General features: G+C 39.1%; 11 protein-coding genes across 11 annotated transcripts; 3 read left to right on the top strand and 8 right to left on the bottom strand.

Moving 5' to 3' along the window:
• Positions 1–7,076: 7,076 nt before the first annotated feature.
• Positions 7,077–7,473, bottom strand: JH06_2399 (hypothetical protein; the record flags this gene model as incomplete). Its single annotated transcript, XM_014671928.1, has 2 exons — positions 7,077–7,250; positions 7,282–7,473. 2 exons carry the CDS (start codon positions 7,471–7,473, stop codon positions 7,077–7,079), a joined length of 366 nt encoding a protein of 121 aa, XP_014527414.1.
• A 15-nt stretch (positions 7,474–7,488) lies between these two features.
• On the bottom strand, positions 7,489–9,519 carry JH06_2400 (hypothetical protein; the record flags this gene model as incomplete). The annotated part of the gene is made up of 5 exons (XM_014671929.1): positions 7,489–7,776; positions 7,810–8,517; positions 8,548–9,240; positions 9,271–9,351; positions 9,382–9,519. 5 exons carry the CDS (start codon positions 9,517–9,519, stop codon positions 7,489–7,491), a joined length of 1,908 nt encoding a protein of 635 aa, XP_014527415.1.
• Positions 9,520–9,574: 55 nt separating this feature from the next.
• JH06_2401 (beta subunit of the coatomer) lies at positions 9,575–10,116 on the bottom strand (the record flags this gene model as incomplete). The annotated part of the gene is made up of 3 exons (XM_014671930.1): positions 9,575–9,652; positions 9,684–9,852; positions 9,887–10,116. 3 exons carry the CDS (start codon positions 10,114–10,116, stop codon positions 9,575–9,577), a joined length of 477 nt encoding a protein of 158 aa, XP_014527416.1.
• Positions 10,117–10,785: 669 nt separating this feature from the next.
• Positions 10,786–12,459, top strand: JH06_2402 (nicotinate phosphoribosyltransferase; the record flags this gene model as incomplete). Its single annotated transcript, XM_014671931.1, has 4 exons — positions 10,786–10,839; positions 10,873–10,964; positions 10,994–11,077; positions 11,109–12,459. 4 exons carry the CDS (start codon positions 10,786–10,788, stop codon positions 12,457–12,459), a joined length of 1,581 nt encoding a protein of 526 aa, XP_014527417.1.
• Positions 12,460–12,564: 105 nt separating this feature from the next.
• Positions 12,565–13,848, bottom strand: JH06_2403 (peptidase C13 family protein; the record flags this gene model as incomplete). The annotated part of the gene is made up of 1 exon (XM_014671932.1): positions 12,565–13,848. One exon carries the CDS (start codon positions 13,846–13,848, stop codon positions 12,565–12,567), a length of 1,284 nt encoding a protein of 427 aa, XP_014527418.1.
• Positions 13,849–14,160: 312 nt separating this feature from the next.
• JH06_2404 (regulator of telomere elongation helicase 1-like protein) lies at positions 14,161–15,605 on the bottom strand (the record flags this gene model as incomplete). Its single annotated transcript, XM_014671933.1, is given in 5 exon segments — positions 14,161–14,663; positions 14,693–14,874; positions 15,004–15,408; positions 15,424–15,497; positions 15,528–15,605. The coding sequence occupies 5 exon segments, from the start codon at positions 15,603–15,605 to the stop codon at positions 14,161–14,163; spliced, it is 1,242 nt and encodes a 413-aa protein (XP_014527419.1).
• Positions 15,606–16,060: 455 nt separating this feature from the next.
• JH06_2405 (regulator of telomere elongation helicase 1) lies at positions 16,061–17,187 on the bottom strand (the record flags this gene model as incomplete). The annotated part of the gene is given in 3 exon segments (XM_014671934.1): positions 16,061–16,806; positions 16,837–17,013; positions 17,025–17,187. 3 exon segments carry the CDS (start codon positions 17,185–17,187, stop codon positions 16,061–16,063), a joined length of 1,086 nt encoding a protein of 361 aa, XP_014527420.1.
• A 39-nt stretch (positions 17,188–17,226) lies between these two features.
• JH06_2406 (diacylglycerol oacyltransferase) lies at positions 17,227–18,398 on the bottom strand (the record flags this gene model as incomplete). Its single annotated transcript, XM_014671935.1, has 7 exons — positions 17,227–17,301; positions 17,332–17,469; positions 17,500–17,581; positions 17,613–18,059; positions 18,090–18,231; positions 18,263–18,315; positions 18,349–18,398. 7 exons carry the CDS (start codon positions 18,396–18,398, stop codon positions 17,227–17,229), a joined length of 987 nt encoding a protein of 328 aa, XP_014527421.1.
• Positions 18,399–18,803: 405 nt separating this feature from the next.
• On the top strand, positions 18,804–19,882 carry JH06_2407 (beta-mannosidase; the record flags this gene model as incomplete). The annotated part of the gene is given in 5 exon segments (XM_014671936.1): positions 18,804–18,865; positions 18,885–19,004; positions 19,035–19,154; positions 19,183–19,318; positions 19,349–19,882. The coding sequence occupies 5 exon segments, from the start codon at positions 18,804–18,806 to the stop codon at positions 19,880–19,882; spliced, it is 972 nt and encodes a 323-aa protein (XP_014527422.1).
• Positions 19,883–19,924: 42 nt separating this feature from the next.
• On the top strand, positions 19,925–21,543 carry JH06_2408 (beta-mannosidase; the record flags this gene model as incomplete). The annotated part of the gene is made up of 6 exons (XM_014671937.1): positions 19,925–19,999; positions 20,030–20,410; positions 20,442–20,823; positions 20,887–21,111; positions 21,141–21,311; positions 21,341–21,543. 6 exons carry the CDS (start codon positions 19,925–19,927, stop codon positions 21,541–21,543), a joined length of 1,437 nt encoding a protein of 478 aa, XP_014527423.1.
• A 2,055-nt stretch (positions 21,544–23,598) lies between these two features.
• On the bottom strand, positions 23,599–24,470 carry JH06_2409 (hypothetical protein; the record flags this gene model as incomplete). The annotated part of the gene is given in 6 exon segments (XM_014671938.1): positions 23,599–23,689; positions 23,712–23,904; positions 23,936–23,997; positions 24,014–24,072; positions 24,101–24,284; positions 24,319–24,470. The coding sequence occupies 6 exon segments, from the start codon at positions 24,468–24,470 to the stop codon at positions 23,599–23,601; spliced, it is 741 nt and encodes a 246-aa protein (XP_014527424.1).
• Between the last annotated feature and the right edge of the window lie 174 nt (positions 24,471–24,644).

Consider the following 24,644-nt stretch of genomic DNA (forward strand, 5'->3'; position numbering starts at 1 on the left):
TCCTGTCACAACATCACTCCAATCAACATCTGAATAACTCACATCCTTCCAATTGCCTGAAACACTGTTTGTGTACTTCCAACTATCATTCTTGTTGATCGGAGAATACAGAGAGAACTGTTCTGTTTGAACACTCTTTTCAGTCATCATTCCCTTGTACACAATGTTTCCATTCATTCCTTCTATCTCAATCCAAGCACCTGAAGACCAATAATAATTCCATTCATAACCATTTTGTGAACATTTCATAACAAGAGTGAATATGTGATTAGAAGAAGCAGTCAAACAGACTTCATACACATATTGTTGATTGTTTGAGAATGGAGGAGAAGTGAATAGAACAGAAGAACCAGAAACAATCTCAAATGACTCTTCAGAAGCATCATATGTAGTTCTCTTAGTGATCTTAGCATAATGTTGATTAGATGAACATTGAATAGAGTAAGAAAGGATAACTAGAAATGAGAGTAGAATGAAGAATGAAACAGAATGTGAAGAATAGAATGAGATGATTGATACTACAATCAACAACAATCATATCAAATAAATAATGTTATAAGAAACTGACAATACTTAATGGTATTATACTGACTGATGTGATTGATAGTGATGATGATAATAGATTATGAGATATGAATAGAATTGATATGATATGAGAGTGTAGATATAAATGGAAATATGAAATGAATGATATGATGAATGAATGAGGATAATAATATCCCCGTGATTGTATTCAGTAATAATGATGATGAACTGAATGTGTTGTTGAAAAGAGTTAGTGAAAGAAATGAAAACAAGAACGGTCATATCTAGTGGAAAGCGCCCTAACCCGTCTGATCTAGGAAGCTAAGTCATTACGAGTTGAGTTAGTACCAGTGTGTTTAACCCGCTGAGAAGTCTCAATGCTGTTCTTTTCTCTTTCATTTGAATCAATATGAATCATCATTGATATATATTCTGATATCGAACTCCAAAGATCGATCATAATACTATTTCCAAGACTTAGAGTTCCTGGATATCATAACAAGGGGAATAAGTTCATGTATTTACAGAAATGGTGCTCACTCATGTATTCAATCTCTCACACCTGAAGCAGATAACTCACTAAAACAATTTCCCGTGAATTCCTTATTCTTTGCGACAATAATGGCGACGACGCAAAAAGCGAAAAGAAGTAAAAGTAACTAATAGTATCATGTTGTATTTGTATTATTGATGTGAGAGAATGATAATTTAGACAGGATTTCGCATATATACTTCCAGATAATAAACGTTCTCTTACTTATGGTATCGAATCTGAAGTCACGGAGTTGATCGTTAAACGCCTCCACGAAGAAGTAAATAAAAGTCCAATAGACTTGGTTGCACTTGAGGAAACCATTACGTCTGCAGTTGTTACTCTTGACTTCTCTTATATGTAGATAACAAGTGTAGACTCACTGAAGTACCAGTATTCTTATGACCAAAAACAGTCTCTTTGGAATGACCTCTTGTTTTGTCTCTCGAATACGGATTCATTGTAAGTATTCTAGCCAATGGTGACACCGAGAGTCCTCTTTCAATATAGTTGCCAGCTTTTTCAACTACTGTTTAAGAATAGGGACGAAAGATTCAAGGTGACTATTCCAATTAAGACAATTCTCGACAAATATGTCTTATTCAATGGCTTTCCCTCAATTTTGGGTCTGGAATCCAAGAACTATTCTTCTTATAAACATATTGAATTGGCTAGTGCCATCCCACTCATCAATGGATTCTTGAAATCTGTCAATTTGTACTTGAAGTATCATCTGTAGATTGCAAAACACTTGACCTCACAACAGTACAAAGAGGTTATTACTACGTTCACTCCATACATTCCTCACACTTCAGATAAGATTGGAAATAAAATCATCTCACTTCTCTATTTCCTGTATCCTCCTCACTTCTTTGATATGGATTTCACTAATTTGTAAGTATTTTTCACTCTGTAATAATCAGAATTATGGCATTATTCAAGCTGGGATCCAGTGGGGTTACAAATGCTTACATCCCGATCGTGACTAAGATGATTCACTACGATAAAGAACGGGAATTCTTGTGGGATGACTACATTGATATTCTCATTCAATCGGGTATCCAAGCATTCCAGGAAAAGCAGTCCAATATCGATAGAGTAAGTGCATATTGGAAGAATGATCTACAGACTATTCCTGCTCTCTTGAAAGAGGTGGCTTTATGTGGTCGGAAGGTGGATGGTGTAAATCTGGGAACTCGGCGTCTCTTGGTTAGCTTAAGAAATTCCACTTATCTGTAGCTCTTTCTCCAGCACATGTTACCGTCGTTAGAGCCAGGAAGTACTCATTTTTGTACAGAACAGTTGAAACCATGTACAGTCTTTTTGAACTTCTTCTTCAATGAGCTTTATCAAGAGATATGGAAAGAGATCCACAGTGTACTTAAGAATGGAGTTAATGAGCAAACTCCTTCATATTATTTGATCAATTGTAAAGGGGGTTCGCTTACAGATATCCGCGGTTTCTTTGATTCTCCATCTATCAGATTATTCGTTGATTTCTTCCTTCAAGTGTTCAGATTGGTCTTTTCTCCTAAGTATTCTCATTCATAGATCCTTGGAAACCTTGCTTATCAAGGAAAGACCTGCTTTTATAAGCTTGTGAATATATGTCCAATTGAAGTAATGTCGACATTCCCTCAAGTGTATATGGATCTTTTGGCTGATCGGACTCAAGGTGAGATCTTCGACACATATCTTGATGTCCTCAATAAGACCGTACAGGTTCTGGGAATGATGATAGAGGAACTACCTGCTGAAGAAGAAATGGAAGTGGAAGGTGAATCAAGTGAAGAATCATCACCATTCTTCTTCACAAGAAAGCAGTTCTTTGATGAGTTTACATCGTTTATGGACTTTGCCTTGGATGTAGTTACTCATATCTTCACACAGGATAACAACGGACGTAATTGCAAAGAAGCCTTTTCATTGCTTTTGTCTCTCTTCCAGACTCCAACATTGATGCAAAGTAATTATCTCGTATCTTAATAAGTATAGATTTGTCAATCACAGCTCATCACGATCAAATGGAAGTTTGGTTTTCCCAGTGTATTCCCTGTTGTATCCGTTCAGTTCTGAATTTTGAGCCAGATATGGTACCTGATCTATCAAAGAATCGAACCAAAGTTTTGTATACACAAATGCATTTGGCTCTAGCAAATATAGGACGTTGTATATCTGATAATGTTCGATTGAATACACTGACAACCTGTATTGAGTAAGTGTTCTTATGATATTTGACTTAGGGAAATCCTTGAAAAGGATATTATGAGTAGAAGTACAGTAGTGTTCCTGGGGTCCATTCTCTTCTCGTTGGAGTCTGAAGGTCAATTGGACAGAATTGCAACTACGAAGGCGGAAGCCCTATTGGCAAATTATCGGCCTATTTCTGATACATTTCCTTACGTGTTACCTACTATTGAAAGTGATCATTTCGATGAAATCGCTAATCGTATTCAATTCCTTCGTAGACTTGAGAGTGAATCTTCACATGTAGTTGGCCTCTGTAGTACTCCTGCTATCCGTTCTTTCCTTATCAAGAACAAGCCAACGTTCTTAACATTGTTACTAACATTCTCTCCCGTGGTTAATGACCATACAGGAATTCTACTTCTCTCTTTTCTTTCTAATGGCCAATTCCCGTTCAATATGTCATTGAATCACGCACTAACGAATGTCGAGGAAGCAAAGAAGTATTGCTTGCATACTGACGATTTCTCTCTTTCTGATGTGATTCTTCAAGAGTACTTCCTTCCAATAGTAACGTATATCATGAGCAATTATCAAACAATGGATAGGAAGTTACTGGTACCTTGTTTCTGTTTCTGTGAGCTTGTAAGAATCAATAAAAGATATTTATGTAGGTCTATAAGCTTGTTCCTTCTAGTTCGGGAATTGCTTTAATGTCAACAAAGCAGGTACCTGCTTCATTCTCGGAAACAGCCTTCCATATATTTCAAACGTATCCTGCTGAGAAAGTGTTACCGCTCATTTGTTCACGAGTGAATGGAGATACTAGTATTGTTGTGAAACAATTGGCTTCCAGTGTACTTAATGTTCTGTAGAGAGAATCTATGTGAATAATGAATAGAAACGCCCTTCTGATGCCAGGTACCAATGTTTCCAATTCTATTGCCTCTCAATTAACGCCTGGGACGATTCTCGATCTGGTGAAGAATCGACTGTTCAAGGATACACGATCTCCTGAAGAAGCTCTTTCTGTGTTTTCTTCTCATGTCATCATTACAGAGGCACTGTCTCTCTATCAGAAGAGTTGCGCGTTTTTAGGGGAACATAGTATTCTCTTGTATGCATTTGTGTCATTCTGTCAATCAATAGACCTCCTAATATGGAGATCCTCCCTCTTATGGATTCAATCCTTCAATGGTTCAGTCTAGGTAATAGCATGATCAGTGCAAGTCTTTCGTTTTGTCTAGCTCGATTATGGCCTCCTCACATTATGGATTATTTGCTTACTGGTATTTTCAATCTCTTGCAGAAATATCTTGATAATCGTCCACCTGAATTATCAGACAAATATTCAGCCATAGTGGGTGGTCTGTATCATTCGTTTCATCTTATGATTACGTATACATGTCAGAGAATTGTTTCAAATCCAACGTATTTCTTACAGATTCTCCAAATCATGTGTACTATGGAGTCAGATGGAGAATCATTCTTAAATCAAAGTAATATTTTGGATGTTAATCCTACGACCGCTGAAATCATTAAATCCTTAATGAATTCTTGTATTCTTTCATCCTATTCTGCTTCACCTGAACTGATTCAATTTCTGAAGAACCATATTCTCTCTGATAAATCATGGACAAGGAAATCCCTATTCATTATTCTGTTAACAGTATTACAAGTGAATGGATTTGATATTGGTCTAACACCTGAATTCCTTGCTTCAGTTCTACGTTTGGAAAACAAAATTGTGATTAAAGTGACAACACAGTTATTGACGCTCAATCCCTCTGTATACATCTCGGCTATCTCCTTATTTTCACCTGAAGAACTTGATGCATATCTTTGTCGTCTTGTAGTGGATGGGTACATAGATCCATTTGAAGTGTCCCCGAAGAAGAAGGGAGTGGATCGATATTCACCAGTGTTGACCGTCTTATTAAAACAACAGTTATCAGTTTCTTGTCAATTTTCCTGCATTGATGCTTCTTGTATGAAGACGGTTAATATGGATACTAGTATACGATACATTACACAGGTGTTCCGAGTAGGTGATTATTGTTATTCCTATGAATAGACTCTCTTCTCATATGATGTGAAGATGGCTACTCCCATACTGTCACAATGTAATAAGATGTTGTATTGTATAGAAGAAGATCAGTTCTATTCTAAGGCTGTTATATCCAGTGTGATATCAGCCTTGATAACAACTGTGGATGTCTCGGATTTGAGTTCTCCAATTTATACCCAGTATCAAGATATAATTAAGGCAATTATCTCATCAAATGGCTTTTATTTCTCAACTTCTCTTCTCTATTCACTGCTATTCTATGTGAATGCTTCTACACTTCCCATGGTAGTGAAGAATCTCAACTCTTTTCTGGAGTTAGATTGAATCTCTTCTCTAATTCATAGACTAATCTTGCAGTTTAGCAGTCGAGTTGTGGCTAGAGTCACTTCAGTTATTCTGATATTTGTATATCTCCATGACCATAACAAATTTATTACATATGAAGTGGAGAATATCACAAGGTCGAAGTCTGGTCTTCATCTAGCATCATTGATCAGACTATCAGAGATCTATCATTACTGTGAGCTTCATGCCGATGCAGTAAGTATTGTTATGACACTTGATCGTAGGTTGTGAAGATCTATCGAGGACCTCTTCTTCTCTTGCTGATACTTTGTGGATATGGTAAGGTAATCAAAGAGAAGTGAATGATAGATACGACGGCAATCTCAAGGTTATTGGAAGTAACTAAAACAGTAGCACAATCATTCAATCCACCAGATGTTTTGGATTTCCTTGTATTTGTAACTCCATTCAGTAGTGCTCCTCCTGGTATATTGGAGATTCTTAAACCAGATGTGTATGTAAGGATTATTGGTGATTATATCAGTTGGCATGTGAGATGTTTTGTATGAAGAGCTTTGTCTTGTAATGAGTAGTATGAAAAGGATTCGCTGTTGAAACAGATGGCTATAAATTTTGTACAATCTGGGTTTAGTACGAGTTCTATTGCCATACCATCTCTTTCATCAATTGTGGATTATCTTCAAGTACTATAATGATTTCATATACACAATAGAATCAACTTAATTCCTTGAAAAGTCCATATGATGTTGCTTTGTTACTTCGCTTTATCTGTCTCTTTATGACACGATATGTTATGTTCTTTGATGATCAAGATAAAGTGGGTTGTCTTAATCGGATGATTGAGATGATTGTGCATCCCAATAAGGATGTACGTATAATTGCTGCTGAAGGTCTTGTGATGATGATAAGAGGTATGTCACCTGAAATCAAGGAAGATTTGTATGCTCGTTATCTAAAAGTGTTGACTCCCAAATTGGTAAGATTGGATCGTTTGAATAAACCTTAGAACAAGCATACTGAAGTTATCGTACTTGAACAAGCAGTAGACATTGGATAGTGATTTGACAGTGTAGGTTTGGATTGTGAGAGCTCTTATTTTGGATGATCCAACCGGTTATGCTCCAAGAACAAAAGAAGCCCTCTTGTTACTTGCAGACCTGTCTATTGATAATAGGTGAGGATGGGTTGGATAGATGATGAATAGAGTGAGCTCTCTGGTTGCAAATACGTTATATGATTATCGCAAGAATCATATGAAGCGAATGTTTAAAGTGAAAGCTCATTTTACTGCTGAAGAATGGGATCTTATTGATGCTAATAGTCAGTATATATCATATATATCATAAGGCACCACATACGAATATTTTACAACAAATATGTGAGGGTTGTATTTAGTGTGTTTCTTCGAATACAGGTTCCTACTACTGTCAAAGGGATTATAAACAAACAAAAAACGACTTACTGTTGAGATTCCACACCATACACATCCTTCTGCTTCAGTTTTATTACATCACCCAATGACAAAGCCACACCTTGTGTCTTGCTACGAATACGGTAATATCCAGAAATACCCATAGGAGTCTTTTCAATACTGATGTTCAATAGAATGTCTTCACCAAAGAGAGATCGTGCCTATTCATCAATGGGAACCAATATACCTCACATAAAGATTGGCAGCCATAAAGTCAGATCCAGCCTGCTTCTGAATATCTGTGATGATCTTCATGTGGGTTATTGATGCAATATGATTGATCAATTGTGTCAGACTTGTCAAATTTGTATTCACAATGATCTTATTCTCCCATGTGAAGGCTGACCACATCGAACGGAATGCCTTATCCGAACTAATTGTCATTTCTCGATCCTTCACTTACCAGTCCGCAGGATGAATATACTCCATAAGACTCACATACACTTCATTCAAATGAATAATTGCACGTTCCGCACTTGAGGTATAACTGAATGCAATTGAACCAAAGATATAACCAGTTTCTGTACTGTTTACCTTGATGATAGCACGTAACTCACGACGCTCTCCTGCATCCAGTGTAATCTTTACAGGCTTCTCAATAATAGAGAATGAGCCAGTAACTGATAACTCCACACCCAAATCTGTCATAGTACGATCAGTACGATTAATAACCGTGATCTCCATAATCTAGAGATAAACTAAATATCATAGCTTCCTTACAATATCAAAATCTTTCATATACACAACACTCTCACAATACACAGGATCACTGTAACCAGTTAATTGATGTACACGCTTCAGTTTATCATCATAAGTTAATTCCTTATCATACTCTGTTACAGCCTTGACAGCAGCATTATCATCGATATCAATCATGATACCAAGAGAAGACTTATCACGCAACTGCTTAAATACAATCACTTCATCAATATCACAGTGGGGAGGACGTGTGATCATTTGAGACGTTTCCTTCTTACTGTTCTTAGCTACTAATGCTTCAAAAACAGCACGTGATTCGACAAGGAGTTGATCTCGTAGAAGTGCCGTAAGAGTAGGATCCAGAAGACAATTCACACAGAACTCGATACGAGAGGTGTTCAGTGCATCCATTGTGGATTCGTACTCTGCCAACAGCTCAGCCAAGACCAGCAGGCAGTTCAATTTGATCTGTTTGGCATCCACAGAGTTCCAACTATCCAACTTGACACATAACTTGGTCAAGGTACTGCTGAGTGCAGAACAAGCGAAGAATGAAGGTTGCAACAGGATATGACGGAGAGGCAGCACTGTTGCATCTTGTTCTTCTGTTGAATTCATATAACTCTGACTTGCATATGTTCCATCCTGAAGAACCGTGGGAGCAGTTTGCTCATGCGAACTTGTTTCTACAGTTACATCCTTATGAAGTGGCAAGGGTCCAACAGCAGCCTATGAATCATGAAAGCTATCAAATCTTACGAGAATAACGTCGATACACTGCTTTTGCATATCTTCAGGAGCAAACTCAGCAAGAGTCCATAACGCAACGAGGATCACATCTTCATTTTCCAATGACTCAAATACTTCAGTCAACTTCTGCAGAACTGAATGTGTAAGAGATGGGTGACGGAGTAACATCTCCTTTACCAACACAAGAATGCTAACACCACTATCACCATTGAGATAATCCAGAAGCAAGAGCACCACCGTATCAGCTACATCAGGATATCGTACAGCAAGAGAATGAATTGATTGAATCAACATTTCACGATATCCCTTACCCAACTCGTCCGTATCAGTAGCACTACGTACTACTTCACTCTTCAGGAAACCCATCACATCTCCGATGTTCCGGTCCGATACTAGCTCCGCCACGAGAGAGAGTAGAGTGCGTCGGATCTCTGTAGATGGTGTCCGCAGGAGTGCCAATAGCTCCATTACAGAATCCTCCAACAGTCGATAGTTGTGACGAATAATCACAGCAAGTCTGTCAAGAATCACAATCTTCACGTTATTGTCAGTCTGTGAGGAGAGAAGACCCAAGAGTGTGTTCGCAGCTGCCTTCACAGCTGAAGGAGCAGAACTCAGAGTAACTAAAGTGGTAGCAGACTCGTAGGCGACCGAAGGAGAATCCGAATTCAGCATGCTCTGTAGAGGCTTGATGAAACGACCCTACGCATTACAGAAATTGTGAAGAAATACCTTCTGGGAGGACTCTTCTGTACAGACTTTACGAATCAACTCGAGAGCAACGAGCTGGAAACAATCTCCATAGTGGCTAATCTAGAAATCAGATCTCAGAACCATAAGAACCTCATCACAGTTCGCTTCTAAGAATTCCACAGCCAGAGGCTGTTTGCACTCCATCAGGAAAGCAAAAGCATTTCGTCGGGTCGAGAGATCCGTTTCATTTCCGAGAAGCTCGAAAATGTAATCGGGAATATCACTCATCAATTTGTCTCCATGCAACTTGTAAATCGAGTAGCTGAGAGTAAGGGAAGGTATTTTAGCCATACCAAGTGAGAACAGCATTCTTACGAACATAGGGAGAGTGATGTTCCAAGTTCTCTTTAATATAAGGAATCTATACATTAATAACCTCAAAATGAACAGACTAGAGGCTCCAGAATCTCCTCCTCTGGAATCTTTGAAAGGAAACGCAGAGTGCATCCCCGGATGTATTCGTTCGCGTGCTTCAAGTTGTTCATAATGGCATTGCAGACAAGAATCATTTCAGGCTTTAGATCACCGTTTTCATCACACTTCTGAGCACACTCCCAATATCTAGATTCATTACTTCTCTCCAGTTCTTCAGTACATGTGAAGCAGTTTTGTTAACTCGTGATCATCCACAGTCACGCAGAACCTGATGACTGTCATAAGGAGGTCACTCATATCCTTTCCATTGGACATTTGAATAATAGCCGATTTCACTGCATTTCTCTTCTTCTGAATGTCCTTACTCTCAAGATCAGCTCGAAGAGTCGCAATGTCAATCGAACTAAGCTTTCCGTCAGATGAAATCAGTACGGTACAAGGCTGGTTCATTATTTCCTCGTATCTATTGGAATTGTGACAAAAATAAGGCTTGAAGAAATGCCATGGAGACGTAAAAACGGGGATTGAAGAATACTGGCTACTATTGTGAACAGATATCAATCGTTATCACTGTACTACAGTAAACAACATCTCTTTCTTTTTTTGGAGGGAGGAAATACCATAGCCTACTAGGGATCCATTGTAGGACGAATTTGGTACTGTAGATATCATGGTTCTTATGAAGGCTTGAGGTATCCTCTGTTAGAATGGTCAGGAGATTCGCTGTATCAATCATTTTGAGACCTGAGTGACCTTATTAACCGTTGTCATTCAGGAGTATTCTGTTTCCACTGTAATTACAATAAGTTCATGTGTCCAAGTCGCCATATGTCTTTGAGAATAATTCCTCTGGTTGTTGAGTTTCCATACTGTGAGACTAATGAGGTTTCAAACAGTTATGATGGCTGACCATCCTTATTGTCAATTTGTATATGGTCCTTCCTGTAAAGATGAAGGCTAGTATAAATGTTTGATTATATGTACTGCGATTCATTTTCCAGAGTTTTCTATATACCATATAGCCGTTTTGAATGAACCAACCAGGATTTAGGATTGGATCCCCGAGAGCTCCTTATTTTTAGCCCGCACATATTACCACAAAATATCAAATAGTTAACGATGGCTGAGAATATGAGCAACTTTGTAAATGCATCTCTAACAGATCTCTATCAGGTTTGTGGCTTCCAAGGTTTTCTTAGAGTTTAGATCACTATGACGTACTCCTATTGGAAACTGGGACGTCATAACGAGAATGCTACGTTTGATGTCTTTTTCCGTAAGAATCCTTTTGAGGGAGAGTGGGATTGGGACTGTGTGTTTATCGTAGATTTACTATTTTCGCTGGTTTGGAGAATGTTCTGTACTTGCTGAAGACGTTCAAGTTCACGAAAGAGCATATTGACTACCTTCGGTACAGTTGCACCTATTTATCTCATGGATAGAACACAGATGCCTTCCTGTGAACCTGAATTTTTCGACTATTTGGGTTCTGTCGATGCTAGTTGTTTATCGGTGTACACGATGAAGGAAGGTTGTATGATCTTCCCTCATGAGCCAATTATTCGTGTCGAAGGACCAATTGCTGTGTGTCAACTTCTGGAGACGCCTCTTCTCTGCATGGTGAATTATGCCTCCCTAGTAGCTACAAATGCAGCTCGCCACCGAATTGCTGTCGGTGAACAGGTGGGACTTTCAGAATTCGGTCTGCGTCGTGCTCAAGGACCTGATGGTGGAATGACAGCCTCCAAATACACTTATCTGGGAGGTTTCAACAGTACAAGTAATGTTCAAGCGGGACTATTGTATCACATTCCAATTTCTGGTACTCATGCTCACAGTTATGTGTTGTCTTTTGATTCTCTGAAAGACATTCAGAACCCTATTCTAAATGGAGTTAATCTGGTAGAGGAAGCGGTGAAGGTACGTAATGAAAACGATTGGCCCGAAGCTCGTGAGAGTGAATTAGCGGCCTTTATTGCTTATGCAATCAGCTTCCCGAAGGCATGCTTGTGTCTTATCGACACTTTTGATGTCCTTAAGAGTGGTCTTCCGAATTTCATTTGTGTTGCAGTGGCTATGCACAAAGCTGGATACAAGGCACTCGGTATTCGTATTGATAGTGGAGATTTGGCATATCTCTCTAGGATGATCAAAAAGGAGTATATAGCAATGGAGGAGAAATATGGTGTACCATTCTCATCTATGTCCATTGTGGCAAGTAACGATATTAATGTGGATGTATTGTATTCTCTGAACAAGCAGAACCATCAAATCACTAGCTATGGTATTGGAACGAATCTGGTTACTTGCCAGGGACAGCCTGCCCTGGGTATGGTGTTCAAATTGACGGATATCAATGGTTCTCCTCGTATGAAGCTGTCTGAGGATCCTGGTAAAACCACTACTCCTGGTAAGAAAAATGTATATCGTTTGTATGGTCGTGAAGGACATGCCATCCTGGATTTAGTTGCTCTCCATACAGAGGAACCACCCAAGGTGGGTGAAAAGGTCTTGTGTCTTCATATCCATGATGCAAAGAAGCGTTGTTATTGTACTCCTTCCAAAGTGGAAGAGTTGCTTGTTTGTGTCTGGGATCGGGAGAAAGGTATTGTGTATGACTTACCTCCTTTGGAGGAGAGTCGTCGCTATGTGATGAAACAACTCCGAGAGGCTCGTGAGGATCACATTCGTTACTTGAACCCGACACCTTACAAGGTTTCTGCAACTATGCATCTCAGCGAGTACATTAATGACATCTGGACATCAATCTGTCCTATTGCTGAATTGGAGTAATGACTCTACGGGGTATAGAATGCTTGCATTCAAAGATCATCCTTTACGTTTGATTTAGGCATATATTTAGTATATACAGATTGTTTGTAACAAACAAATGAGTGCTTAGAAGCAAATGTTCTTGTAGTTCACGTTGGGGACAGTCACACCAGGAAGACAGATGTTCTTAAGCATGTTCATAGTCTTCTCGCTGAAGGGGTAGCTGTGACCGCACTCATGAATGAGAGAAGTAGCCAGCTCCTGCACACAAGAAGCAGAATAAGTCTCAGCGGGAGTCATCATAGCCTTGTTAGCAGCCTTCTCGTTCATCAAAGCAGCACCAAGTCTCATCACTTCCACCTCCTTCTTAGCCTCAGCGTAGACAATCTTCTTGTACTCCTCAAGAGCAGAAGCAGCATGCTCCTTATCAGCACGAATTGCTCTCCACATAGCCAAATGACGAGGAATATCAGCCTTAGCAATCTTGGGGCCACTCTCAGTCTTAGCTCCAAATCTTCTGGCAGGAAGCTCTCCCATGAAGTCCCAAAGGAGCATCTCACCCATTCCCTCAATATCTCCGAAGTGGCTCACATTCTGAGTGCTGCTCTCAGCAACCTTCTCGTGAGTGTGCTCATAGAGCTGATCCAGAGTGTGCTTATCACCATCCTCCATGAACCATTCCATAGCATTATCCCAGTAGCAAGAGAGACAAGTTCCGAGGCTCTTTCCATCAACAACATCATGAGGAGGGCAGTGAGACTCATAAGAAGAATGGCTATCATCAGCAGCGGTGATGGCATACACATTCAGATCCTTAGGAAGAGAAGTGAACATGGATCCAGAATAGCAAGCCTCCATCAGGAAGAGGAAGTGGTTGTACATCTTCTTATCGTGCATGTACTGAATGGTATCCATAAGCTCCTTGTCACTAACAGTTCCACTTCCAACAAGAATTCTACCAGGACCTCCATGAGAAGTGAAATAGAGCATGATATCGTCATCAGAAGTAGAATGAAGAGCACGAGGTTCACTCTTTCCGGTCAACTCTCTCAGCTTATCAACATCTCCTCTCATGATAGCCAGCATAACCTCAGGCTTCATGTCCTCAGACTCGTAATCAATGTACTCAACACAACCGTTAGCATAATCCTTACCAGGAGCAGAAGGACTATCATCAGTGAACAGTTCTCCAGGGAAGGGATTGGTGGTGGAATCAGAAACCTTGCGGGTACTCATCAGGATAATATTCTCAGGCTTCACACCTCCAGCGACAAGATCCTTGTACATACGGCAACTCTCGGACTGCACACCGTAATCAGGCCAATTAGCTCTAGGAGCAATAATGATGGCATGTCTATCAGCAAGAGCAATAGACAGCAGAGCAAAGAAGAAAATAGCAGAGTACTTCATTTACAAATTTTTTGTGCATTATCCAAAGATGACGTCGCGCACCAATTTTTGGTTTTACCAATTATATATTCGATGTTTTTTCCTCCGTTCCGAGGTGAAAAATGTATTCTGAGCGATGATATTATGACTCTGGGTATGGTAGGATTAGGTTTTCCTTGTGTATTCGATTTTCTGTGGATAGGAAAATGAACATGTTATTTAGTTCTTCACCAAAAGTACTTTCAGATAATATAGATGAGTGGTTAGGACATTAGCCTGCGTAGTTACGGTTATTACGCGCATCTTCGAATCATGTCATTGTCACTTTTATAATCAAACAATACATTTTGCTTTTCGTTTAACCCCAAATAGATTCCTTGCAATTACAGGACTATCATCCGAATGCTGAAAAGCCAGAGATCCTGTTTCCGTGACAATTGGTCGCTTCACTTCATCACTATGAAAGTAGCGTTTGATTCCTTTTGGCTTTGGTGTAATTTGTACAGATTCATCCTTTACTACTGGTTTGATCTTGCTCACAAATTCATTTCTCTTTTCTGCCGCCTTCTTAAATTCCTCATCATCCTTGTCCAAGGTTGAACGAGATAGTGATACTTTCTTTGTAAGACCTTGTGCCTTCATTCTACTGAAAAGTCCTCCTGCAGGTGGTGTTTTTGCTTTCTCTTCAATCTTCACAGGAAGACTCAAATTGGTAGAAACATGCTGTGAATGAGGTACTGAGGATAATTTTTTCTTAGAAGTCGAAGATTTCTCTGGCATAACAAATCTCCCTGCATTAGTAGCAAAGAATGCTCCTAACTGTCTCTGCAAGTCATCTTTCGTTCAATCCCATTCCTATACCTACTCACACTCTGCATTGGACGATAAAATGGTTGCATCCACTTACTAAGTTGTTGAATACTTGAGTTTGAAGTATATCGATCATCCATTAACAGAATGGCACCATAATCTTTATTATGTCGAATTGCTCGACCAATACTCTGATTGACAGCTCGATGAGCATTGATTCTGTACCATTCACTGCCACTATACGGTTGAGAAGAGAAATTCATGATTGAAGCAAGTGGAAGATCATCCATACGAACTGAACGAAGGTCTTGACCTCGAGATGAGGCTTTGATGAGACGTTTATTGAGTTTCTCTTGTTGCTTCAACCTTTCATCGAGATAATCACGTCGTAGCTTCACCTTCAAGTCAGTATAAGGAGCAAAAGGAATTCCAATGATAATCACAGCACGACACATTGCATCACTGAAGTCAATACCCTCACTTGCCTTCCCACGACATACAGCCATCAGAATAGCACCTTTTCGGAAGACAGCTTGTTCCAATTGATGTACGATCGAGTTGAAGTCTTTGGTACTCATCCCAACTTCTTCCTGATACACATCCTTCACAGCCATGATTCTATCCATAGTTCCATCATGACTCCACTCACGACTACATTCAAGCATATATCCATAGGAAGGGAAGAAGATGATTACATTCCCAGGAATCTTTGGTAACAAGGTGAGAATGGTTTCAGCCATTTCTTTCTTCAACTGAGGATCTCCACGTAGTCTAGGAGTGACATACAATAATGAATCAAACTGATATGATGAAGAGATGGGCATACCATGAACAGACTTATCTACACTAACGACCATCAACTATCCATCATCCTAATCCAAAATATCAACTTGGGACTCACTAATTACATGCATATTTTCGAGCATGTATTGAATCGGAATCTGAAACTCGTTAATTAGTGGTGTCATTGGTGCTAAAGTACCTCTACGATGAATAAACTAATCAAATCCGACGAAGTAAAGATTACATTGGAAACATTAGTCTCCATTAGACTCTTCATGGCAACTGAACAATCCATACACCAGAACCCAAATTCAGGAACTATAAGTCAATCCATGGATTCACAATTACATTCTTCATGTTCTCGTTGGTGAGTTAATTTGTTATATGTGGTTTCCTCCACATAATGAGCAACAAACATCCAGTGATCTGCGACACCCGGTTTTCTCTCCTCATCAATCTTCAGAAGATTTAAGAGACGTTGAAGACTTTCCAAAGCACAGAATTTGGAGTGCGGGAAATACTCTGCATGAAGTCTGCACGTTTCATTTACAATATCTGATACGTGTTTGCCTGTGTTCTGATCAATACCACAGGATTCAAGGAAAGTGTACATATAGGAGCCAAAATGTGTTATCATTTTCTATCTATCAATCAATGATAATAGTTTAACTTTGTCTCTAAGTAATTCGATCAGTTTCGATTCGATGAGTTGAACTAGCGAAAGAGCCAATACAAGCTGCTGTTCGATCTTCTTTGCATTCTCTGCTTGTCCTTCTTCCTTATTGGAAGCTAAGGCTCCTTCCGTCTTCCCTACATCTCTGGTGAGAAGATCACGAATCTCCTTCTGCATTGAGTTCAATAGTTTCGATGTAATATCGATTGACATGCTATCAAGGCAAAAGGAATCAATATTGTGAGCTTCATCAATAATCACTGTACATTCGGTCAGATCAAATGGAAGAGTCTGTCGAATGAACGGATCCATCAAATAGTTATAAGGCATTAACACTAGTTGACACTCAATCATGATCGCTTCCTCTCGAGAGAGATAATAAGGACATTTGTTGTACTTCATGCCATATGCATATAAATCCTCAATATCCATTAGTCCATTATGTGGAAGTGATTTCCCATAAAAATGAGATCCAAAACCTTGTCGATCAATGTAGTAGGGACAGGTAGTGCCTAAAGAACGACAAAGTGTTTTCTGAGTATAACTTGGTTGACTTTGGACATTTTGATTCACACATAACTGTTCACGAGAACCCAATACCATGATCTTGGGATGGTACGTTGTTTTACGCAATTCTCGAACGACTTGCTTGATCTGAGAATGAGTTCGGGAGCAGTATATGAGTTTTCGGCCTACAACCTTGGATTCCGGAACTATGAATTACTCGATACTCTAATTTCTACTGGCATGTGCTTTGTCATGGGTATTCTTCCCAAGCCTACTATTAAATTGATCAACCCGGTCCTTTTGTTTGGCATACTGAGAAGGAATGTGGCTACCCTTCAACATAAATTGACTCTCCATTTGCAAACCATTGAAAAATCCATTACTGCCAGTGATGAGCACAACAATGAAAGAGTCTACAGATTACTCTGTCTATTCACTTCCACCTTTCCTGTTCCTGTAGGACTTTCGAGCATTGCATTTGAATGAGTTTGAATGGAATCAATCACTCTACGCATATACTCCTGTTGAATCGTATATGGTTCAAAAGGAAATTCGACTTTGACACTATTGTACTCAAAAACTGGCATTGTGTCCAAAACAAATGGGATAACAAAACAAACAGAACCTTAAAAATCAATTACAAGGTCATGCTCTCCTTCTCGTCTATAGTTCTTAAATATATCCTGAATTTGATGTACATACTACTCCTCAGAATTCCAATTCAACCTTACTTCCACAAATACTGCATTAATATCCTCAGCAGATGGACTATCATTTTGTTTCACTTCAATAGGAGAACCAAAAACAGTTGTGATTTCGGTATTGGACGGAAGGATAGAATGAATTGGAGGAATACGGATTCCAAAGAGCTTATAATTACAACACAACAGTTATTCTACCCTTTTTGTAACGAAATTCAACCATGGTAAAGGTCTCCTATCTTCAGAAATAAACCACCAATTGTTCTCTCCAAATGAATACCTATAGGATCAAAGACCCAATCCATTGAAACATTGGGACGATCGGAGTTCCTGTTTGAATTGCTAATCTGATAAAACCCCTGTGCTTCATAAGAATATGGTTATGATGAGAAACAGAGAGAAGAGACTCGTCTGCCCCTCCTGGAACGACTACAGGAGAATAGCCATTCTGAAGGAGTGAACGGATCGTTGATTCTCTACAATCGGTTCCTCCAACTGCAAGACAAAGATCACGGTAGAATGGAATAATGTAACAAGCACTAACAGCAACTCCTCGGAAGACTATTCCTGGGAACAATTGATCAATATCAGTTGCATTGGTGCCAATATTCAAGCAGATTCCAAGGGGAAGAACACCATGAGGATGTGCTGCAAAGATGTACTGATCCAGTTTTAATTCCGTAGTTCGGATTATCGAAGAATGTTTTGCATTAGCAATTCGTTTCCACAGATGCAAATGACGAAACCACTGACAAGGTCTGAATATCATTACACTACTCCAGAATCACCTTCCATGGTAAAGTTCTACATCCTGTAAAAAGGTGATTGAATACAAAAGAACAAAGGGAATCAAATGGGCACACCAACAACAAAGAGGTAGAAAACAAAGAATGAGAATATCGATCTTGATAAGTTTATACAAAACCAAATCTACAACTATTATTCCAAACAAATGAGCTACTTTTCACATCACTAAGATCGCGTTTATACAATGCACCTCTCGAGAATAAGACTCTACAGACTCAACCAATATAGCCAAGTATCTACAGGAGACAGCACAGAGTGAATCCTTCAATCCAAAGACACAGTCGATTCATATTAACAATGATCTGATTAAGAGAGTGGCAATCTTTCGCTACGATTACGTAATCTGGAATTGAATTGAATGACGACAACAAACGAAATTAAGCCTCGTGGGAGATATAAGAGGTTCACAGTGTAATGGAGCTAGTATTTCATTTCTCCGTAGAGAATAAACGAAACACTATTGATGTACCCAATAATAAATGTCCCAAAACTCCAAATCACTTTTGTTTCACATATCTACAATGAGAGTAAGTTTGTTTCTATTTTTCCTCTCTTGCATAACTGCAAAAGTGTAAGGCTCTTTTCTTGGAGTCTAATAACACAGATTGGATCTGAATGGGGCTTGGAACGTCAAGAATCTGAATGGAAGCATTTCTATTTCAGGAAATGTTCCTGGAGAGATCCATACAGATTTGATGCAAGTTGGAATCCTTGGAGACCCGTATTATCGCTACAACGATTTCGAGTATTCAAATTCGTTAAAATTGATGTCCTAGGTATGAATGGGTAGGAAGAGATACTTGGACCTATTCCCGCACCTTTACAGTTGACTATAATCTCACCAGTCGCGTATCTTGGCTGCATTGTGATGGAATTGATACGGTAGCTGAAATTTTGTAGGATCGAACGAGTTTCTGAATGGATAGTATTAATGAAATCTCGGTTGCTAAGGTGGATAATCAACACCGAATCTATTGGATTGATGTTACAAACGCCGTGAAACAAGGTAAGAATACCATTGTTGTCGTGTTTGCAAATCCTGCTGCGTAAGCATATTCTTGTAGTTTCACCTAGGTGGGCAAACGCCAAACGCGATGCTTATCCCTATGATGTTCATGATCAAACGTGTTGGGCTCCCTTCAAGGATACCCACCGTGCTTTCATCCGAAAGGCTCAAAATGGATTTGGCTGGGATTGGGGTCCAGCTTATGTATAGTACTATCACTGCTATGAATTCTAGGGAACGGTGGGTATTTATCGTGACATCTCCTTAGTATCGACAGATTCCGCAGTTGTCTCACTAATTACGCCTCAAGTGATGATGGACGAACAGAAGAATTGGTCGGTGAAAGTGGCTGTATATCTTCAATGCAAGAGAAACACACAAGGTCGTGTGAAAGTCTCCATTGAAGATATTGTGTCAGAATCGGTGATGGTAGATTGCCTGAAGGATGGTGAACATCGTGTTGATGTAACTCTCTCTGTCCCTAGTACTGCTGTGAAGCGCTGGTATCCAGTGGGATATGGAGAGCATCCTACCTATGAATTGCGTGTGGTATTTGAAGGGAAAGAACAGGATATGAAATCTGTTCAGATTGGTTTCCGTACAGCAGATTTGATTCGAGAGAAGATTGGTGCTGATGAAGAGAGCATGTTCTTCCGAATCAACGATATTGACGTTTTCATTCGTGGAAGTAATTTCATTCCTATGGATGTCTTTGAATCCCGAATCAGTGAACATGATATTGATGTGTATGACTATTTGAAGCCATAAGAATATAGTCTGCTTCTTGACGCCATTAAGGGAAATCAGAATATGATTCGTATCTGGGGAGGTGGTCTTTATCAACGTGATTACCTCTATACTGTAGCTGATCGTATGGGTCTTTTGGTAGTTCTGAGTTGTATGAATCATGAATAGATCTGGCAAGAGTTTATGTTTGCTTGTTCTCTGTATCCTCGTGATCATGCATTCTTAGAGACTGTTCAACAAGAGGTTCGTGATGTAGTTCGTCGATTAGCTCCTCATCCTTCTATTGTACTGTGGTCTGGTAACAATGAGAATCAAGGAGAAGGAACCTCCTCAACACAACGTCAATTGGATTATGTCTTATTGTATGATACAACAGTTCAAGAGGAATTACGTCGAAATGATCGTTCACGTCCTTATTGGCCTGCTTCTCCATCAAATGGTGTTTTGATTGATGATCCTGATTTGGGTGTATTCATTCAACGTTGGGGTTCAGAAGGTGATCTTCGCTATGGAGATATTCACCGTTACGATTATTATTCTGTGTGTACTGTATGGATTGATCAACAATGATTAACGATAGGATATTAGCAAGTATCCCGCACCAAAGATGGCTTCAGAATTTGGTTATCATGCTCTTCCTTCATTCTATTCGATGAAACAAGTAACAGAGAAAGAAGATCGTATGATTCAATCTCCCTGGATGAATAAACGTAATCATCATATGGATAATAATCAAGGTATTATTGATCAAGTAAATAACTTCTTCAACAAACCACTGGAGGGAGATACTGACAAGACATTCAAGAGTTGGATCTATCTCTCTCAGATTATGCAAGGCTATTGTATTGCTACACAAGCGGAACATTATCGTCGTATGCGTACTGAACACAATACGATGGGTTCGTTGTACTGGCAGCTAAATGATATTTGGCAAGCACCAACATGGGCTTCTATTGAATGGGGTAATTGGAGATGGCGAATGCTTCACTATATGAGTGAGAGTTAATTGAAGGAGTGATGGATAGTGATGCATGCTTACGAATTTGTACAGATTTCTGGATTCACAATGAAAGATCAAGTGTATTTCTATGCAATTAGCGATGCAACAGAACCCATTCAGAATGTGACAATGACATTACGGCTTATTAGCTGGAGTGGTGAAGTTGTACGTACAGAATCAAGATTGATAAATTTCCCTGCTTTATCTGCAGTGAATCTCTTTGATCCTGTGTCTATAGACGAATTCCTTCGTAGGGATTGGATTGATATTACATGATAGAACCCTATAAGAAGACTGAGGTGTTTGTCGAGTATTCAGTGGCTCTTCCAGCGCCATACCCTTCTCAGAAACGTTATTTGTTACCGAATCAAGATTATGGAGCATTTAAGTCAATTCATTTAGAGGATCCCAAGATTGAGGTGGTTGATATTGAGGTTCTAAATGGCATTGGTATGATCTATGACTTCTGTTGAGTATAGAGGTGAAGGTGATCCTTCAGTCACAGAGTGTGGCTGCTCACGTCATGATTGAAACAGATGAGTCTGGATTCTGGTCTGACAATGCTTTTATGTTGATCCCTGGAGAGGAACTGGCTGTTCACTTCTATGGTTATAAGCAGATTGATCTCGACAACTTCAAGAAATCCTTAACTACTATGTCTCTTTGGGACACATACAATTGATAATAACGTGTTTGTTTAACAATTTCATTGTTGATATGTCAGAAGAAGAAAACATTATATATGGAAAGCTTCGATTTGATGAAACATTTCAGTATCGGTGGGAGCATCGTTTGGTATTGATTTCCAGAAGTATCAAGGTTAACGGTTCTATTGCAATATGCGTTGGTGATGGTCACAAACTCCATTACAAAGAATGGTGTAAATTGGGTATCAAGTTAAGTGAGGAATGGGAACACATTTCAACTCATGTGTTTGGGAATCTATTATAAATAAACTATAGACCTGAGCGGAATATATTAATGTTTCGGAGACTTGTAGATAACAAGAATGTGCCAAATGCGGATTATTTGCTACAGAATGAATATGAAATACAAAAATATAAGAATCGGGAGATTTAATATATGAATGATTGCAGATGTATTATTATGTGTGATATAGTCGATTTGTTGCATCAGATGAGTGCTACTATGTAATTAGCATCCAGGTCAATGTCCAAAGTGATTTGGACAACAATGATTCGTTTTCATACGAGTAGTGGCAAGTTTGTTGAAGGGGCGACTCTCAACAAGTTGATTTGCTAGTTTTCAAATGATATCATATAATAATTGAGTATCCTAACATACCCATTGTAGAACACTATTATATACAGAAATTATAGAAGCAAGGAAGCTTTATCACCGTGAAGTTCATTTAGGATACAGTGGAGTGAATGTAAGGATGTGATTCTTCTTCAAACTCATTCGATGAGAAGTATCGTATTACCAATCCTCTATTGTCTCTGAAAACCACCGGGGATACTAAGAGAATACAGACATAAGACATATACGTTAAAAATAAAATGATCCGTAAACCAATGATTGTGGAGTGAAAGAGTCCAAAACTCTTCTGCAGAAGCTGAAACAACGCGGTATTCCGCCTGCTGATTGATTCTGGTAATAGATGGTGAGATGCGAAGAAGATGGAGTATATGTCCCGGTAATCGGACTAAAGGTTCATTTACAATTACAGATCGAGTGCGTCTTCTCCGATAATGCATGTGTTCCCATTGATGATACAACTGGGTTGTCTATGATGTGAACACAATTGGATTCCAACATAGAAGAACAGAATAACGGATAGAGAGGACATGCGAGGTACAATGTCATTACCAATTATCACACATGCTACTCGATCATCGACGATTTCTCTCTCCTTCAGAATCGTCTGTCCAGGAGGTGCAAACGATATGCAATAATTGGGATATTTCTGTTGAAGGAGATATGAAAGAATGAGGGCGATTCCCGCTCCTAGTGAATGACCAGTAATAAGGAGCCGAGTCGAATGAGATATCTATGTGATTATGGGAAAGGGGTCATACTGAATCAAGAATATATTGGGGTAGAGGGATCAATGACGGATATCCATTGAAGAGAGTATCAAGTATGTGTGTATCTTGAAGAGTTTCTCGAATATTTCTGGCACTTGTGTACATTCCCTTTGACTTAGGACTTCTCTTTTCGTCTCACTTGATGAGCCAACACTGTTGAGAATCCGCTTGGATCAGAGTCATTTCTGTACCGAATAGGAATCAAACCTGATAATCAATTTTGAATAGTATATACGTCTTCGCATGGATGTCACTGTATCTTTCATTGACTTTGTACCACGAATACAGATAACAACAGCATCTAGAAATGGGTCAAAAACGACAAACCAAGGAGATTTATAGACACTTATCATAGACCATCTTTTCCATTCCTACTCATTTTCATTGTGTGACAACAGCAAAAAGCCACCTATCCTTTGAATGCGTTGTTTTAGGGTGGTTATCCGTAAGAACTGAAATCTACTTGTATTTCCACTCCGAATATGCTGAATATTCCAGCTACGATATGAATCAAACGAATCACGATACAATACAGATCCATAGATGGCATTGGCATATAGTGACAAGATTTGGATATCAGACCATGCAAAATTCATTACCAATAGATCTGGAAACAAACAATAGCACTATTTCAATGTCGTGTCTAAGCAGCAATAGTGTAAGTATTTGGGTCTGGATGACGAATCTCTTCAATAACTTGTGCCAATCGAGACGAAATCTCCCAGCAATCTTCCCAGTCCAAATGAAGGAACACGACAAAGACAAACACAAGGATATAAACTCCATAGAAACAAGATAACACATGAAGTCTTCCGAGCTTATACTAATTCCACTCTCCTTTGTAAAAAGATCCATAAGATCCATATCAAAGGACAAACCAGTCACCTCATCCTCATCTTCTTCTTCATCGCATTCACTTCCACAACTATCACATCCTTCATCACATTCAGGAGGATACACTCCATTATGAACAAATTCAAAATCAATGATATCACCTTGCAATTACAAATATCAACCATCATCTACCCAAAGAACCATCAATGTGACCCGCTTTAAGCACATAATGAATCTTTGTCTTCATATCCTCTCTAGTCATGATCCAACCTCATCATCTCGTACTCTCCAATGATAACACGGTCGTAAACAGTCATCACTTGCCAAGTCTATATAACAAATCAAACAAATCCCAACAAGAGTATCACTAATCTTGAAATTGATAGTTGCATACGTATGACAAAACTCAGAATCTGAAGTACTACTAACAGAAACAACTTCAGCCGAATCTGCAAGTTTCTTCATTTCAGGCATCACTTCCTCAGTCTCTTCATTTCGAATAGACTCTTCACAAAAGTCCAAATTGTTTGTAAGCAGATTTCTGCACAGTCACAATATTAAACCAAAGAAAATACCGGACGTTGTATGTCGCAAGTAGTAATTCGCTTTCACACATAATCTGTTTCAAAATCTCGATCTCAGAAAAATTGCCCTGATAATCCGAAACAATCTTCATAATTCTGTTTCTCAGTCCCTCAATAGCCTCTTCGGAGCCCTTTTCGGTCATGGCAAGGAATTGCTAACAACAAAGTGATAGATATTTCAGTGATAGACTCAAAGAAACTTTATAAACTACCTCTATAAGAACAAATGGAGAAAAGAAAAGTTGGATGAGGCGGGCATCGATCCCGCTACCTATCCCTTGCGAAGGGATCACTCTACCATTTGAGCTACACACCCA

The sequence above is a fragment of the Blastocystis sp. subtype 4 genome (genome assembly GCF_000743755.1).
Source record: "Blastocystis sp. subtype 4 strain WR1 chromosome Unknown seqid_0124, whole genome shotgun sequence".
Lineage (NCBI taxonomy): Eukaryota > Bigyra > Opalinata > Blastocystidae > Blastocystis > Blastocystis sp. subtype 4.